Here is a 17293-nt window from a genome sequence, read left to right as displayed (position 1 = left end):
GTTGCCAACGTCTATTGGCGCGTATAGTCCGTCCGTTCAGCTCAAACATAATATCACAATATAAAAAATCTGTCACTTAAAAACAATTCATTGGAGATCTCTAAATAAAACTTCACAAGTCGGAATGCATAAGTACTCTCGATTGAGCAAATTTAAAGGTACAAATTCATAGATAATACTCTCGGTTACGCGGGTAAATATGTCCTCTATATACCTCCTCGCCTTACCCTACGAGTCTACATAATTTACTGTACAGATAAGTGTACTTACGAACTAGAGAGTGCCGCGAGGCCTAAAGTGATTACAAAAGTGTATAGAACTCTCAATATACAGACTTGTGGTTAAGGCACTAGCGGCGCCGCCGGGCAGCCGCCGCCCGCGCGCCGCGCACGCGTGGCCGCTTCTACAACCCGCAAACCTTTCGAGGAGGCCGACGAAACACTACCAATACTACAATATTACACCTATGATAATTATGCAAGTAATATTAAAACAGTGGTCCCATAGAAGGTTTCAGTGATTAGCTATTAGAATTGTAGAATCGGCCCTTAATACAGTGATGCTCTCAACACTTGAGCTTGCTGGTTTCAAACTGAAAACCCCCAAGTTAGTGTCGCAATAAATAAATGTCGGCTTAGATTTTAAGAACAGTAGAAGCGCAAGTATGAGAGCAGCAGAGCAGATGTGCGCGGGGCGGGCGGGGCGCGGGCGTGTGCGGCGCCGCCTTCACTACAATGTAATTTAGAATGTTGCACGCTTTTTCGTTTCCTTACAGCTAACTTACTGGCTAAGTTCGCCGGGGCCCGCGGCGGCCTGCGCTTATGATGTATGCTATCACAGAGTATTGTTGTCGGCGCGAGCTGCCTCCGCAGCAGTCAGCGTTGCCAGTTTTTTTTTTTCGCCAAGGCGGGACTTTGGTACTTTTTGAGTGAAAATAGCGGGATTCTTCCGTCAGAAGCGGATAGTAAAAAAACGTATATAATCAAAGGTTTTCAAATATTTATCTTTTTATTAGACTTAAAATTACGTTATGTGACAATAGATAACAAAAGTAGCCATAGAAAATGTATTTTAACAAAAAAATAATATTTTAAATCAGATTTACTCTATCGTTAAATTCGTCTTCAAAAATAGAAATTAAAAAAGTTTTATTCTTTAGAATAATATGGCGTTTCAAACAATAATCTGGTGAAGTGTCTCTCTCCGAAAAGCGGGATCGAGCCTGTCCCGCGCGGGACATTTAAATTTGATTTAAAAATCGGGACGTCTGGCAACGCTGGCAGCAGTAGTGGAGCGAGGTCCGCGCGGGCCCGGCGCGGCGTGTACAGAACACCGACGCCTTACTATCTACGCTCATCCCCGTATTCACCGCGACTGATATTACCATCTCATAAACCCGTCCCTATCTTACGTTACACTAATATTTCATAGTCGCAGCTTTGCATACGATCACAATACATTACAATTATAAGTAAAAATTTAAAATTTTGCATTTCAGGCACATCGTTCAATCGGTACATGATCGAGTGGATATATTATGTACTACGGGTCGCACGGAGTGCGCAAAGATTCGATACTAATAAAATTATTTTTGTCAGTATATAAATTTGTCTATTCTTATGTACTAAACGGAGCGGGCCCACCGATTTCGATTCGCAGCCGTTCACTGCGAATTTATTTGCGACGGGCCCGCTCCGACCTTAACCTACGAGTTGAGTCACCACACGCACACAGTCACACACGTATAAAATATTACACTCGCACGTTTCACAAGTACACCAGCATTTGGTTGAGTGGACGTCCGCCGACGTCGCTTTGTTCGTCGCCGCCGAGCCGACACACGCTCGGGGAAGGAGCCACCTTAAGGTCGCGCTGACCAACTTGTAGGTTTGGAACATAACAAATGCTATTTAAACCATAAAGTTAATATTCCTTCGGAATAGAGCAAGATGTCACTATCTGCAACCCTGTGTGATAAAAAGAGATGTGTGATGCTGTCATCGTCACGTCAATAGAACCATTTTTGCAAAAGATTTGACAGACAGTGACACTAAGAGGCACAAAGAAAATTTCAATTCATAGTTTTTTATAAAAATATCGTAAAATCCTGTTTATTTTTTTTTAAGTTTGTATGGATGTCTTGATGTTTGTAACTATCACTCTTTCAAATATAATAAGTTTAATAATTTTAATCTTCTGAGTTTTTTTTTTATTTTCTTAGTTCTATTAATATTATTACTGTTAGGTGTTAATTAATATTTCATCGATATCGATATTCATGTGAAAAGTAACGACATACATACATCACTGACATGCACACATATTTATTTTTACACACACATATGACATCTCATTTTTGGTTTCGTTTGACAGCTCGTGATTGTTGCTCTATTCCGAAGGAATATTAACTTTATGAGAGTCAAGCACCATTTTGTTGACAAACGTCAGTGATCGGCACTGCGCCGAAGCTATAGGGCTGACTTCGGTAAAATGATGTGACGTGAGGTGCCAAACTGCGGAAAATGGCGGAGGAAATACATGATTTAGCATGAATTATCATGAATAATATTAACTACTTATTTACCTCTCAGTGTCTTGAGGCAACTTAAAAAAGTACATTCTGTGTTTTTATTATTATTTAGGCAGTTAAATACTGCACAGTATTTAGTACACCATTTTCTTTATTTTGTTCCATCATACACAAGAATACGCGTGCGTGAGTCAATGTTCGCTCGTATGTGAGGCCTTGTCGAATAGTATCCTGTAGGTGGGCCATCGTGCGTGTTTTGTTTTCGATGTAAACTCGCGGAGATGAACAGGCCTGGTAAGATCAGTAAGCCTTACATGTCGTGCGTCGGCTTGATTCGACCGCGTGTCCCCGGCGCGCTAGATGAGGCGCTCCTCGGGCGGCGGCTTGAGCGCGTGGTGCATCATCTCGGCGCGCGGGTTGCAGTACTCCTGCCCCGACGGCGAGTACGTGCCGCGCGTCGCGCGCTTGCGCCGCGCCTGGATATAACAATCAAAATGTTACTTCTAAAACAATATTTATAAATAGTAGGGTTCATTATAGTTGCCGTAACGTAACATTAAATCTGTCATGATTTCTGTTGACTATAGTCTGGTCTGCGAGCACGTAGAATTTTGTACAATGACCCCAAGCTACCCATCCTTATCGCTTGCGCGTAATTATGTTGCTGTCGCGACTGCGCGACGGGCGTCCGCAGTGAGTGTGCGAGCGCGACAGCAACATAATTACGCGCAAGCGATAAGGATGGGTAGCTTGGAGTCATTGGACGGGATTCTACGTGCTCACGGACCAGGCTTTAGTCGACTGTCCTTTGTGCCATAACTTTTAAATCTGATCGCAAATCGAACGCTACAGCTAGATAAATTTTCAGCCTTACCAACGCGTGCATATCGCGTCGTTGATGACGATCATAGGCCAATGACAGAACGTGCGACACTTGTCATTGGCCTATGCATGCGCAGTGATCGTCATCGCCGACGCGATCTGCACACATTGGTTTGATTGCAGCTTAAGGCTGGTTATAGAGTCAAACTGACGCACGCTGACCGTCAGCGCTGACAGCCGAAGTGTATGAAGCGTCGGCGCCGAGCGATCAGCGTCACTCAGGAACGTTCCCTTCAATTACATACATATTGATCAGTCAGCGCCGACGATCAGCGAGCGGTCAGCGCGATTCTAAAGCCCGCCTAAGACCTAGTAATGGAGCGTAGTTACCTGTGCGGCGAGCGCCGCCAGCCCCGCGCCCACCAGCGCCAGCGCCAGCAGCGCCGCGCCCACGCCCACCAGCACCGGCGCCGACGCGCCGCTCTCCGAGCCCGCTGCTACCGCCTGTAACACATAATATTTTGTCAAGCCGGGAATCAAAACATTACGCGAAAATCAGTGGTGTTCTCCTCCATCTTCAAAATAGTAATATTATCAAAATACTCATAAAACTAATTTATTTATGCATATAGGCTTTAGAAAAGCACTTTTACTTACGTAAAAATACATTAGATTGTTGATTCCATTGGCCAAATACGTCACCACAAAAATAGTACCTACGTTGGTCCTCCTTACAGGTCATCTTTCGTACCATGCTAAACCAACATTCCTAATGACACTGTAAAATGTATACTTTGCTTTGTTTTGTAAACGTATCGTAGCCATAATATGTAATACATTGTTAATTTATTAGTAATTATTTTGTCGATCCAATAAAGCCAGCGAATAATACGTTTGGATCTTTACAGGTCTGTAAATTCATAACAGACAGAAAAAACTTTCAATTATGAATTTCGCCATTATCTCCCATCCACAAACTTTCAATAATAATTATGAATTATCTCTATCCACAACAGCACATCCCTCCAAAGCAACAAACAACACATCAACAATGATTATTCCCGACCTGCTGCGTGCAGTTGTGTCCGCCCCAGCCGTCGACGCAGTGGCAGACGTATGCGGCGGCGGCGGTGCAGCGCTGCTCGCAGCGGCCGCCGTGACGGCACGGGCCGAGCGACGTGTTGCCGCCGGCTTCTTCGTCCGTCACCGTCACCGTCGCCGGCTCGAAGCACGGGTCGCGTAAAGCGCACTCGTTGCCGCAGAAGCCCGGCGCGCATATGCATCTGTGGACATGAAAATAATATTATAGTCTGGGTGGTAGACCGTTAAACTAAAGTACGGCCAACGAGAAGAGATACCAAATGTAAACAAACCCAATGTCATGGTCATTTAGAATAGTAGGGGTGGGTTGCACCACCTATATCTTTAACGGTAACTATGACGATAACCGGTGCTTTTTGTATGGAATTTGACAGATTTTTGATGTTTGTCAAAGTTAAAGTAAGATAGTGCAACCCAGCCTAAGGGTTTGACTTTGACATATTTTGGGGGAGAACGAAACATTACGACAAATTACACAATTTGGGATGGAAAGAGACAGAATAGATTATCAGTTCGACAGTCGAATCGACCCCTTTTGTATCGCTGCTAGTTGGCCGTACTTTACACTCAATTCTAGCCTAAATTCTGCCTAAGCTAGCTCTCAAAAATCATTTTGAATGACTGCAAAATAAGATTTTTAATTTTCGCGTTCCATTTCGACTAAAATAGAAAGACACGGGTCTTAACGTGACATTTAAAATATTAATGAGTTACATTATGTACTCACGGCTTGACGTTTCGGTTGCTATTCTGCCGCCGTGGTCTCAAGCAGACTAGCGTTAAGAACCGTGTCTTTCTATTTTAGTGCAAAATATGGTTTTAGTAACTTCGAAAGCACAATAAGGTCCATTGAGTTGATGAGGAAGTGATGGGGTAGTTTATCTTTTCCATACAAAATCTATGAAAGATTCGCGATTTTGAATGTCACATTTTAACATCTCCCAAAAAGTATGTCCATTTAATTCAAATTTAAATAATTTATTGCAGGTCACATGGGTAAGGGTTTTTAGAACATACTATTGTACATTATGTATGATGCCCAGTGAAGGAGTTTACCGGTTATGTGAACTACTCTCCTCTCGCATGTACCACGGCCACTAGTTACAATTCAATGATACATACGTGTAGCTGCCCTCGAGGTTGAGGCACTCGCCCGGGCCGCAGCTCACGAGTCCCGCGCCGCACTCGTCCACGTCCAGCTCGCAGCTCGCGCCCGTCCAGCCTGCAACCACAACAATACCCGATTACACAGTCATCAATATAATAAAAGCTTGTAAAATACATCTGAATTTAATTGATAAAGTATTACAAAATATAAGGAATCCCCACATCACCAGTGCCTAAGCAGCGTGACACACGAAACTTTAAAAAAAATATTAAATACAGCTACAGCGACGCCAGCGCAGCGTAGACCAAAGCTAAAGACGCTGCGTCTGTGACGCTTACTTCGAAAGACGACCTTAAATTCGACGGTCAGCAGCCGCCGCGTAAACGCTGCGCAGGCGCTGGCGATACAATAAAGTTACGACGACGGTCCCTATTATACGTCTCTAGAAATCAAGGTTATATTCGGACAAAATCGGTTTTCTAATTGTGTGAACATGACAGAGTGATTCATAATGAAAATCTTGCCCTAATTGGGGATTTCACATCCACATATTAAAAGTTTTCAAGTTAGTCATACCACCACAAAGGATGGTAACTCAAATTTTGTTAACATGAAGTGATAGTGTTACAATTTCAATTTATACGCTATTATCGGCTGGTTTATCTAAACAAATTATCGAATCAATGTCACTTGTGATGACTACTGCCTACCTGTATTTTCATGATAAAAGAAATTTAACAAAACTATTTCATATTGAGTATCATATAACACGTTAATTAAAAAAAAACTACTTAATACCCAAAACTATAATAGCAATAAATATCGTCGTCGCTCCTGCCATCTTGTGATCATCGTCCCTGCACTTCCACTATCACACCAAATCCACGGGCACAGCCACCAAGAAAACAACAACTAATTAACATTCAATTTGCATTGCAATCATAGTCACGTAGGCAGTGTTTAATTAGGATGCTAACAATGACACTATCCCAATGTTCTAAATCGATCACATTCCTTCGAACTATCTATCCACTCCACTTGTCCCACCGACACAGTTTCAGTGTTGACACAGTCACTTTCCGACACGATCCAGGTGATAACACTAGACACCTGACACACAGACGCTCCGCCTGCGACACTGTGACACACGGAGCCGAAGCCTCACGCCCAGTAACCTCGCGGCCAGCGGTTGGCAAACCGCGGGTTTGGAGATATCGGCTGACGTCAGCGATTATTCACTCATTCATATTCCCCGGTGACACATTACGCTACTGTTTACTAGTCGGAATAAATCATATTTTATATGTGTCTGTTTACTTAATGGTTAATGTTATAACAATCAGGAAAGCACAAACAATATTAACTTTGAGAATAACACTTAAAATTGAGAAATATTATTTCTTAGACATTGTTCAACACAAGTGAATCATAGTATTGTCGGATGACACTGACAAAAGTAATTATCATAAAAAAGATAATAAAGTAGCGTGTCCTCAATTTTATCTTAGCGGAAAATGCTACAGTAAAGTAATACCATTGGTTTTAGTTCCCAGTTTGGGAGCCGGTGGCGCTGCTATCTGCAGTATCGGCCAGTATCACGGCCGATGGCGATAAGATTGCGACGCGTCGTTGATAACATACGCGCGCATATTGTTTCGTGACACGCATTCTGTGTTTGGGCTGATGAAACCATTTTTGTGATGCTTTTTTGATAAGAGTCAAAATATCGACTTTTGAAGTGTTCCGATTTAACTGCTCAATGAAATAAATACCCAACAACAGATGTAGAACCTAGGTGTGATATTTAGATTTCGAAATAAATTATGTTTAGTTATTTGCTGGGTCTCCAGTGCGTGTTTTGCTCTACATAATCAACAAAAACATCTCAACATTCAACAAAATTGCCTACAAAAATGTTGACATGTTTTTGTTGATTGTGTAGGGCAAAAACGCGCTGGAGACCCGGCTTTATACTGTCAATAAACACGTCTATAGTCCGGTCGCCGAGCACGTAGAATTTCGTCCAATGAACCCAAGCTACCTATCCTTATCGCTCGCGTGTAATTATATTGCTGTCGCGACTGTGCGACGGGCGTTAGCAGTGACTGTGCAACTCGGCGACCAGACTTTATATGGGATACTTCGGTCGTTTTACAGCGGGTCCGTATACGCACCGGTGCCGGCGCAGTCGCAGCGGTGGGCGGCGCGGCGCGCGGGCAGGCAGCGGCCGCCGTGCAGGCACGCGCCGGCCTCCAGGCACACGTCGCGCTCCGTCTCGCAGCGCCGCCCGCTGTAGCCCTCCTGGCACACGCACGACACCGTCTGCCACGAAACAGACGTCAATGTCAAACATGTCAATAGCACATAAACCAAAGCACAGCTAAAGCCTGGTCCGTGAGCACGTAGAATCCCGTCCAATGACCCCAAGCTACCCATCCCTATCGCTCGCGCGTAATTATGTTGCTGTCGCGCTCGCACACTCACTGCGGGCGCCCGTCGCACAGTCGCGATTCTACGTGCTCACGGACCAGGCTTTAGGCCGTGAGTGTTCCCGAGGACAATTTGTGCCACTCGTGTCTCGTGTCACCGCCCAAAGTCGAATTAATTACAACCCGGTCGAGTTAACTGCGTACCTTGCGACCGTAACGTTATAGCCTGACCAGGAACATAAAAACCCTCGCCATGTTGCGGAAAACTAATGGTACTAATTTCTTTTAATGGCAACAGTAACTGAAAACTTCATTGACATGTCACCTTGCATGTCAGTCTATTGCTGTCAAAGTGTAAACAAACTTTATTTTAAATGTGCGCAATTGATTTTGTGAATTAAATTGCTAAAATCTTTTTATAGTCGTGAAAGAAAAGTGGTTCACAATGTGTTAAAGTATTTGTCGAAGAGAAATATAAGGGTTCGGACAATATTTTCATTGAATAATGTTTCCGACAAAGGTTGTCAAATTGACTGACATGTTTATCGCGTAGTACAGTCCACTATGAAAATTAGCTGTGGTTTGTTTCAACTACCTATTTTAAAATTTTTTGTCACTTTCCAATTGTTGAATTTTATGAAATTGGGAAAGAAGTACCGAGTTTGAAGCGTTCATGAGCAAACATTGCAGTTGAATATTCAAGTTCTGAATTTGATTATTGATGAATAATAAAATAAATCCTACTAACTCGATTGATGGTTTCATTTAATTTATTTAAACCAATAATTTATGAAAATATATAATTAGCCCGTAATCCTGAATCCTGATACATAAAGTTAGCCTATTAATTTAACACAGGTACGACTGTACTCAGTGTTGCACTATCAAATGCAATTGACGCGCCTCTATGCCAGGGTTTTTATGTTCCTGGTCAGGCTATACATTGACGATCTGGTACGGACGGGGCGAACGCGGGGAAATGTACGGGTAAATGACAGGGAGAATCGCATTCCAGCGAAGTATACAGTTAGCTCGATCAGGTTGTATGCCATACGAAAACATAGATTCAAGTTTGCTTCATGGCTTAAATGAAGATTGGTACACGTGCACCCTTATGCAAATGTAGTCTTCCTTCAACCTTCAATTGATGTCTAAATAAACGCGAGGAAATATTTAATTGTAATTGCATTAAAGTTACGATTTTCCTCATAATCGTTTTATAGATTCGCTGCGGTTAAAGAGAGGTCATCAACATTACTATTTATCGTTATATAATATATAATTATTGAATTATATTTTAAAGACTGTATTTGCCCGGAAAAAGGTCTATCAAAGTACGCAATGTTGAGTGTTTAATGCCCGTTTTCACCATCAATCCTTAATTTTTAAATGACCTTTACGGTAACACATAATAGGAATTTGGTTTTCATAGGGGTCACTTAAAAATTAGGGATTGATGGTGAAAACGGGCGTCTTCTAAACTATTAAATTGCACGCTCAGAAAGGTCCGTAGTATACTCTCACAATATGCATCTACATAATGTACTTTATGGCTTGTCATTAAAGTACAGAGGTAGAATTGTGTAAAGCAATCATTATCATTTGACAGTTCATAGCGTACGATTATTCTGTCAAACGCTTTGTATAACTGACTTCTTCGTACGTTATGAACTGTCAAATGATTAAGATTGCTTTACACAATTCCACTTCAGAACAGCGCCTCACATTGTTATCGACGACGCAGTCCCCGTGCAGGCAGGGCGTCAGCTCGCAGAAGGCGGCCTCACAGTGCACGCCTTCCCAGCCTTCCGCGCACACGCACGTGTAGTTGTTGCCCGTCGCCGGCTCTGCGCACAAGAATAAACGTTAGTCACACGGTGGGTGAAAAGTGCGTACGAATTATAACACAGGATAAGGAATTATGCCTTTACACCAAGCCCGCTGACAGCTCGCGGCGGCTTAGTGTAGGTGACTTTATTTCAAAAACTGTCGACGCATTGTACTTGACAAAGTGTCAACGACTCATGTCGGCGGGTCGGCGGGTATTTCTTTGTAGACTGCATCTCAATGCATGGCCTAAATTAGCCTACCTTTCTACCTTTGGTGTCAGTGTGACGTGCTAATTTAGGGACATCCTGTATGAGAAATACGTCCACCTGCAAAGAAAAATTAATCTTCCGGCGCCATATTTTCCTTTGCTACATTGTCACGCCACGTGTCGCGCCGCTACATGGCTCGGTATGTACAGTCGACAGCACATCAAGCTATACATTTTCGTTGCAAAGTCGCCCCTATCGCAACTACGTAAGATACAACAGTGTTTACGTTGACGTGCTGTTGACCGTACATATGCGGTATCGGTATGTACGTATGCGCGGCCCGCTCCACTCGGCGCCGCACGCGCACGTGTAGCCGCCCGCTCGCTGCACGCCGCTGCACGCTCGTGTGTACCTGGCGGGTGGTCGCGGCAGGCGAGCGCGTGCGGCGCGCAGGGCCGGTGCGCGCAGGAGCGGTGGCGCGGCGTGGCGCAGCGCGGCCCGCTCCACTCGGCGCCGCACGCGCACGTGTAGCCGCCCGCTCGCTGCACGCCGCTGCACGCTCGTGTGTACCTGGCGGGTGGTCGCGGCAGGCGAGCGCGTGCGGCGCGCAGGGCCGGTGCGCGCAGGAGCGGTGGCGCGGCGTGGCGCAGCGCGGCCCGCTCCACTCGGCGCCGCACGCGCACGTGTAGCCGCCCGCTCGCTGCACGCCGCTGCACGCTCGTGTGTACCTGGCGGGTGGTCGCGGCAGGCGAGCGCGTGCGGCGCGCAGGGCCGGTGCGCGCAGGAGCGGTGGCGCGGCGTGGCGCAGCGCGGCCCGCTCCACTCGGCGCCGCACGCGCACGTGTAGCCGCCCGCGCGCTCGCTGCACGCGCCGCCGTTCAGGCACGGCTGGCTCTCGCACTCGTCGATGTCGCGCTCGCACCTGCGCACAAACCTCACTTACTCATCTACAAGAACCCGGGCGATAACGATCCCCGAACGTAGCTAACCCAAGCTGACGGCATCGACAAGCGAAACGATCAAAAGTACAAGTAAATTATATCGAAAACAAAAGAGTAAGTTTATTAATTTAAATAGACAAAAGTAACTTACATTTCTCCGTCGAAGCCTTCGGGACACAGGCAAGTGTAAGAAGCCACTCCGTCCTGGCACGTGGCTCCATTTTGACACTGGTTCTCCGCACATTCATCTATGTCGATCTGTAGAATACAGGACAAAATATTACTGTCATATGTAGCTGATGAGTGACAGTGACAAAAATTAGAGGTAAGGTAACCAGTTTCTCTGTGGTTGAGGATTCCGGGTGAAGCTCGCTTCCACCTTCGGCCTAATCACCACTTTCCATTCGTGAGATGCAGGCCAAGAGCTTATCGTTGGTCAACATGGACACGAAAGTAACAATAAAATGAGTGGAACAGCACGCAACGCAGGCTGCTCGGCTTCCTGCGCTGTATAAGGAAGGAGACATGTAAAGTGCCCCATAAGGGCTACCTTTTTTTATTACTATATTTTGACGTTCATAAGTGCCACCAGTGGTCTAAATTGAATAAAATATTTTTGATTTTGTGGCAGCTGCAACTGCTGTTTTCTGTAGTTACCTGGCAGTAGTCGCCGCTGTAGCCGGGCGGGCAGGCGCAGGCGTAGGAGTTGCGCAGGTCGGCGCAGTGGCCGCCGCGCTGGCAGTCCTGCTCCAGGCACAGCGCGCACGCCACGCCCTCCGCCGCGCCCCACGGCCGACCGGACCTGAGGAAGGAACATGACACGTTATAAAGTAGGCCACACATGCAGACACTACGCGTCACGAGACTCGTCGGTTGATTGTCAGACGCATAGCATCTAAAGCCTGGTCCGGGAGCACGTAGAATTTTGTCCAATGACCCCAAGCTACCCATCCTTATCGCTCGCGCGTAATTATGTTGCTATCGCGCTCGCACACTCACTGCGGGCGCCCGTCGCACAGTCGCGAATAATTACGCGCGAGCGATAAGGATGGGTAGCTTGGGGTCATTGGACAAAATTCTACGTGCTCACGGACCAGACTATAGAACACTCACATCAGCGCATAGTGCGGCTGCGAGGCCAGCAGCTGCGCGGCGGCGCCCACGAACAGCTCCTCCTCCGTGAAGAACGGCAGCAGCAGCGCGCCCACGTGCACCGCGCCCATGCAGCCCTGCGCACAATTACTAAATGTAGTGACGTCATGGAGTGGCGCCATGCCAGATTTGGGAGATTATTAATCTGCACTATATTCTAAATACTAACTACTACTACTACTAATACAAATACTAAATATTTATCAGCTTATTTTTACAATGAAAATAAATAGAAATACCTTGAAGTAAAGTCCAACAGAGTTATCAGCGGCGAAGTCTTCTCCCTCCGAGTTTTCCCACATAGTGGGGTCCGTTGTGTTATCCATCTAGAAAAAAAAATATAATTACTTGTATGCATGATAAATGTTGAAAGATTTTTTTAAATTAACTTTAGAAAGAAAGAAAGAAAGAAACATGTATTGCCTTGGACATGACAAAAGACAAAAGAGGTAAATAAAAAAAGCAAACAAGACAGCAGAGGTAACAAAATATGCAATGGAAGAGAAAATAAACTGAGCAGTGCCACTTTGTCGCACAGCGATGCCCATCGCAATGGGACCCCACTCAGCATATGTCGTGGCCCCCGGTGAGGAAAATCACGACGCTGGTTTTCAGTGTGCTCCATTTTATTGAGTGATAAGTTCGCTTCCATTATTGAAATACTAGCTGACCCGGCGAACTTTGTTTCGCCTTAATGGCAATAAATAAGCAGACTTTTTTTTTAATTTCGAACGGGATAAAAAGTATCCTATGTCCTTCTCTTGGCTCTAAACTACCTTCCTGACAATTTTCAGCTAAATCGGTTCAGCCGTTCTTGAGTTATAAGTGGAGTAACTAACACGACTGTCTTTTATATATACAGGGTGTTAGGTAAATGGGTATATGAGCCGACACTAGCCCATGTTAACATAGGCATATAAATGGTATGGTGAAGTCAGAAATTTGATATCATGATTTTAATTTTTTTAATTGTCATACAAAATAAATTTTACAAAATCCGATTTGTATGAAAAATAAAATAGTTAAAATGAAGATATCAATTTTCTGACTTCATTATACCATTTATATGACCATGTTAACATGGACTAGTGTCGGCTCATATACCCATTTACCTAACACCCTGTATATATAGATAGAATATCAGTAGGTATTTTCTACCTATAAATGGGTGTTAATGGAGTAAAAGTTGAATACCTGCGGCGGCAGTGTAGTAGGCGGCGCAGACGTAGGCGGCGCGGGCCCCACGCCGCCGAGGTGCAGATCGCCGTCAGTCAGCAGGCGCTGCCAGGCGGCGGCGTCGACGGGCGCCTTCATGCCGAGCTCCTCGTGGCCGTCGGCGTCCACGAAGTAGCCGGCCAGCTCGCGGCGCGCCAGCCGCAGCCGCAGCGACGTCCAGCCCGCCGCCGCGCCGGCCCGCAGGCGCGCCACCCGCGGCACGCCCGCGCCGAGACGCCACTGAACGCCTACAACTGCGCCGAACACCGACACCGTGAACCACATCGGCTCGCCGCCGGCTGGGTCCCGAAGTTCCGCGTGGAATAATGTGCCGCCCACTTTGGTCCTGCGACACAAATTGTGGTTATTCAATTAAAGTCAAATTCAAATTGTTTTTATTGTGAAATCACAGGTAAATACATAAGTCAGGTCATAAAATGTTTGTGTAAAAACATTTATTTCACATAAAACAGAACCTTTTTTGTTAATTTATTTTATTTTATTTTATTTATTAGGACAACCAACAAGACAAGTTGTAGCTTCCAAAAGAACTACAAAGTGGAAATACCACACAGGGAGGACTGGCTGAACAAGCAAGTCACCTGTGAGAAGGGCAGCCTTATATGGTTTACTGATGGGTCAAAAATGGGCCCTAACGTAGGCTTTGGCGTGTATGGAGAGCAGCCGAAGCTTAGGCTATCTCAAAGCCTGGGCAAATTTGCCTCTATCTTTCAGGCAGAAGTCTACGCCATTATTGAATGTGCGGAAGCTAACCTGCGAAAAAATTATGCCAACCACATAATTTACATTAACTCAGACAGTCAGGCCGCGCTGCTGGCCTTAAACTCCAACTTAATCACCTCAAAGTTGGTAGAAAACTGCATGAGTCGACTAAATACTCTAGGAGAACGAAACAGAGTAACGCTGAGATGGGTTCCAGGTCATGCGGGAATCGAGGGCAATGAAAATGCCGACGAACTAGCCAGAGCGGGAGCGGAGGGAACACAATATGGTCCAGAACCCTTTTGTGGTGTTCCCAAAAGTCTCGCTCGAATGACCCTGGAGAACATCTATTTAAACAAATCCTTTATGGCATGGTCAGACACGCCAGGATTAACTCATTCCAAAGCTCTCATAAAAGCCTATGATCGAAAAAGCTCTAAGCAGATCATAGGACTGAGTAGGACCAAAATGCGCATCTTAGTTCGAGCCCTCACTGGACACTGCAGCTTAAACAAGCACTTGTCCACTATGGGACTGTCCGAAACAAGAACGTGCAGGATGTGCCAAGAGGCAGATGAAACGCCACTACACATGCTCACGGACTGCGGACCTCTGATGCGCAAGCGGAGCTTACACCTGGGCAAACACATCCTAAGCCCACAAGATGTAAAACATATCGCCCCTCAAAAGATACTGCACTTCCTAATGGATGCAGGACTCGGAGGCGAACTGTAAGGAAAACAGCGGCGATCACAATAGATCGATAACGGTCGCAGTGATACTAGGACTTTATTGAACTAGAATAGCCGCTCAACACAAATTAAAAAATTAATTAAACAAGACAAACACGCATACATGGAATTATTATAACTAAAATTGCTACATTATTAAAATAATAATAAATAAAATTACACTGTTTTATTTTGGTTTTTTAATTTTAAATATAGTAATGTACCTCGGAGACATCTCATACGGACAACACCCGAAGGAGCCGCTCTACTTCGATTATCATTAAAATAAAACTTAATAACATAATAAAGCATGCGAATCCTCTGTCAACATTCTTAGGATGCTGTTACCACTCACCCGTAACTTGTCTATCACTAACACCAATTTTTCCTTAACATAAAAACCGTCGATTAGTAATTTTCATATTAACTTCTTCCAAGCTATCAGAAACTTATCATATGTATCTTTGATAGGGTTGTTAGATTAGAGAACACCGGCATACCTGTAGGTGATGGTGAGCGAGGTGGGCGGGTCGGGGCGCGGCGGCGGCTCGGCCAGCCCGATGGGCGTGGGCACGCGCATCTTGTACGACAGCGTCGTGTTCACGCCGTCGAACGTCGCGTCCGACACGCACTCGTACCTGCCAAATAAAACACGTCACTAACAAAAAGCCATAATAAAACTCATTTAAAGTCCAAAGAAGAACGGTCACGCCCCATACAAAAAAAAACCCAAACCCGACAGAAACGAGACATACCTCAGTTTTTTTGTCATGTCTTAATTAGTTAAATTACATATTTTTTATAATCGAAATCTATGTATAACACCAAAATATTACCCTTTGTTTTTGTTCAGGCGTTATACAAAAACTAATACAAAATGCCTATTTATCACCAAAATTGGTAAATGTATGTACCTAAATGTCTATTACAGCTGCTATGGAATGTATCTCGGTGACCTGGAGATGCAGCCGGATTATACAGGGTGGTTATACATATGGAACGATAAGTGATCTCACTCGATTATTTCTAAACTATACAAGATATCGAACAACTAGTTACTGATTCTGAAAGTGCTTCACGAGCTCTTTCAAATGGTACCAATAATAGGTTACAGATTATGGAAGCTGGTAACATTGATTTTTTGGATTTTGTAACTTCTCGTTTCCACCCACCCACCCACCACAATTTAACTAATTAAGACATGACAAAAAACTGAGGTATGTCTCGTTTCTGTCGGGCCTGGGTCACAGATGACCGTTCTTCTTTAGTGATTAAAAAGAGGCTGACAAAGGTGACAGAGTTTCATCCGCCACTTCTTCTTAGCACCTAGCCCATATGTTGTCTCGAAGAGGAGGTAAGGCAATAAGTAACGTGTCTCACCCGTTGTCGAGGTTGCGGCAGTGCGAGCTGAGCGGGCAGCCCTGCAGCTGGCAGAACTCCACGTCGGAGCACTGCTTGCCCTTGTAGCCGCGCGGGCACGCGCACGAGTAGTCGTTCCATGTGTTGCTGCACGACGCGTTGTGCTGCGCAAATAATACAAAGATGAGTCCACAAATTAAAAAGTTAATTAAAGAGGAAATTCAGAACTAAGTTGTGAACTATTATTCGAAGAATGGAGCTAGGTAGCGAGCACGCGACGAATTTTTTGAGCTGCCAGTAGTGGGTTTTGATTCAGCCGCTCAGTCGCGCTAGTTATTTTTCTCTGCGTTGCGTTCCCACACTCCAATCATTTGCATAATTTTAGGTACTTACTCCAGCCTAGCTTTAAATCTAAAAGATTAGGAGCAGAGCACTCACTTGACAGGGGCGTGAAGCGCAAGCATCGTCGGAATGCACGCCAGCCAGCACGCCGGCAGGATCCAGCCACACGTCGCCGAAGGGCGGCGGCAGCGACAGCCCTGGCACTTGCAGCGGGAAGAACTCCACGATCGTCACGTTCACGCCGTTCGACACCTGAGATACCATACGTTTCAAAGTATATTTCAATATTCTACACTCACAATAATATGATAATAGGTGACAGCACGAAGTTAATCGACATAATGAGCTTGTTCCATAGATTTTCCAAGTCAAAGATAATTATATTATGTTGACGTAACATTTGCCACCTTAAATGACCAAAACCCTAAGTTACACTGGTCTAACATTGTTTTTAAATGTCATTTCCATACTACATTTTACTTTAAAATATTATTCAACGAACGTATTAATAAGGGGTAAGTATTTAGAGATGTCAATGCGATAAAGTTGTATAATTTTACAGTAATTGTAAAGTTTAGCTTTAACGTTTAGCGTTTGTTCTGTTCAAGTCGTTAAAACCTCTTTGTCATGTTTATTATTTTTCTTCGTCTGTCATGTGCATTAGAGTTGTCATGTCACAATAAAAATAAGAACTATCGAAGAAACATGAGTTTTAAGATTTCAGAGAAATAAATCTGTAATATCACATAGATGTCCTTTTAGCGAATTTGCTTTTTGGTATGACTTGGTTAATAATAATTT

The 17293-nt window shown here is 44.6% G+C and overlaps 1 protein-coding gene across 1 annotated transcript in view; it reads right to left on the bottom strand.

Moving 5' to 3' along the window:
• Positions 1-2844: 2844 nt before the first annotated feature.
• The window catches only part of crb (cell polarity complex component crumbs), a 62172-nt gene continuing 47723 nt past the window's right edge, over positions 2845-17293 (bottom strand). Inside the window, exons 32-47 of the mRNA XM_028319231.1 lie at positions 16589-16744; positions 16172-16314; positions 15292-15429; positions 13317-13683; positions 12362-12448; positions 12084-12199; positions 11628-11772; positions 11122-11228; positions 10786-10951; positions 10442-10739; positions 9716-9837; positions 7736-7883; positions 5576-5675; positions 4419-4635; positions 3743-3856; positions 2845-3006 (exon numbers count right to left, since the gene is read on the bottom strand). Coding sequence (XP_028175032.1) covers positions 2887-3006; positions 3743-3856; positions 4419-4635; positions 5576-5675; positions 7736-7883; positions 9716-9837; positions 10442-10739; positions 10786-10951; positions 11122-11228; positions 11628-11772; positions 12084-12199; positions 12362-12448; positions 13317-13683; positions 15292-15429; positions 16172-16314; positions 16589-16744 — 2544 coding nt within the window. The 3' untranslated portion in view covers positions 2845-2886. The remainder of the gene's footprint in view (positions 3007-3742; positions 3857-4418; positions 4636-5575; positions 5676-7735; positions 7884-9715; positions 9838-10441; positions 10740-10785; positions 10952-11121; positions 11229-11627; positions 11773-12083; positions 12200-12361; positions 12449-13316; positions 13684-15291; positions 15430-16171; positions 16315-16588; positions 16745-17293) is intronic.

Source organism: Ostrinia furnacalis, unplaced genomic scaffold, assembly GCF_004193835.3.
Source record: "Ostrinia furnacalis isolate ACB-3 unplaced genomic scaffold, ASM419383v2 OfSCF7157, whole genome shotgun sequence".
Taxonomy (NCBI): Eukaryota; Metazoa; Arthropoda; class Insecta; order Lepidoptera; family Crambidae; genus Ostrinia; species Ostrinia furnacalis.
Note: the sequence above shows the minus strand (reverse complement) of the source record. Positions and strands in the feature narration are given on the sequence as shown.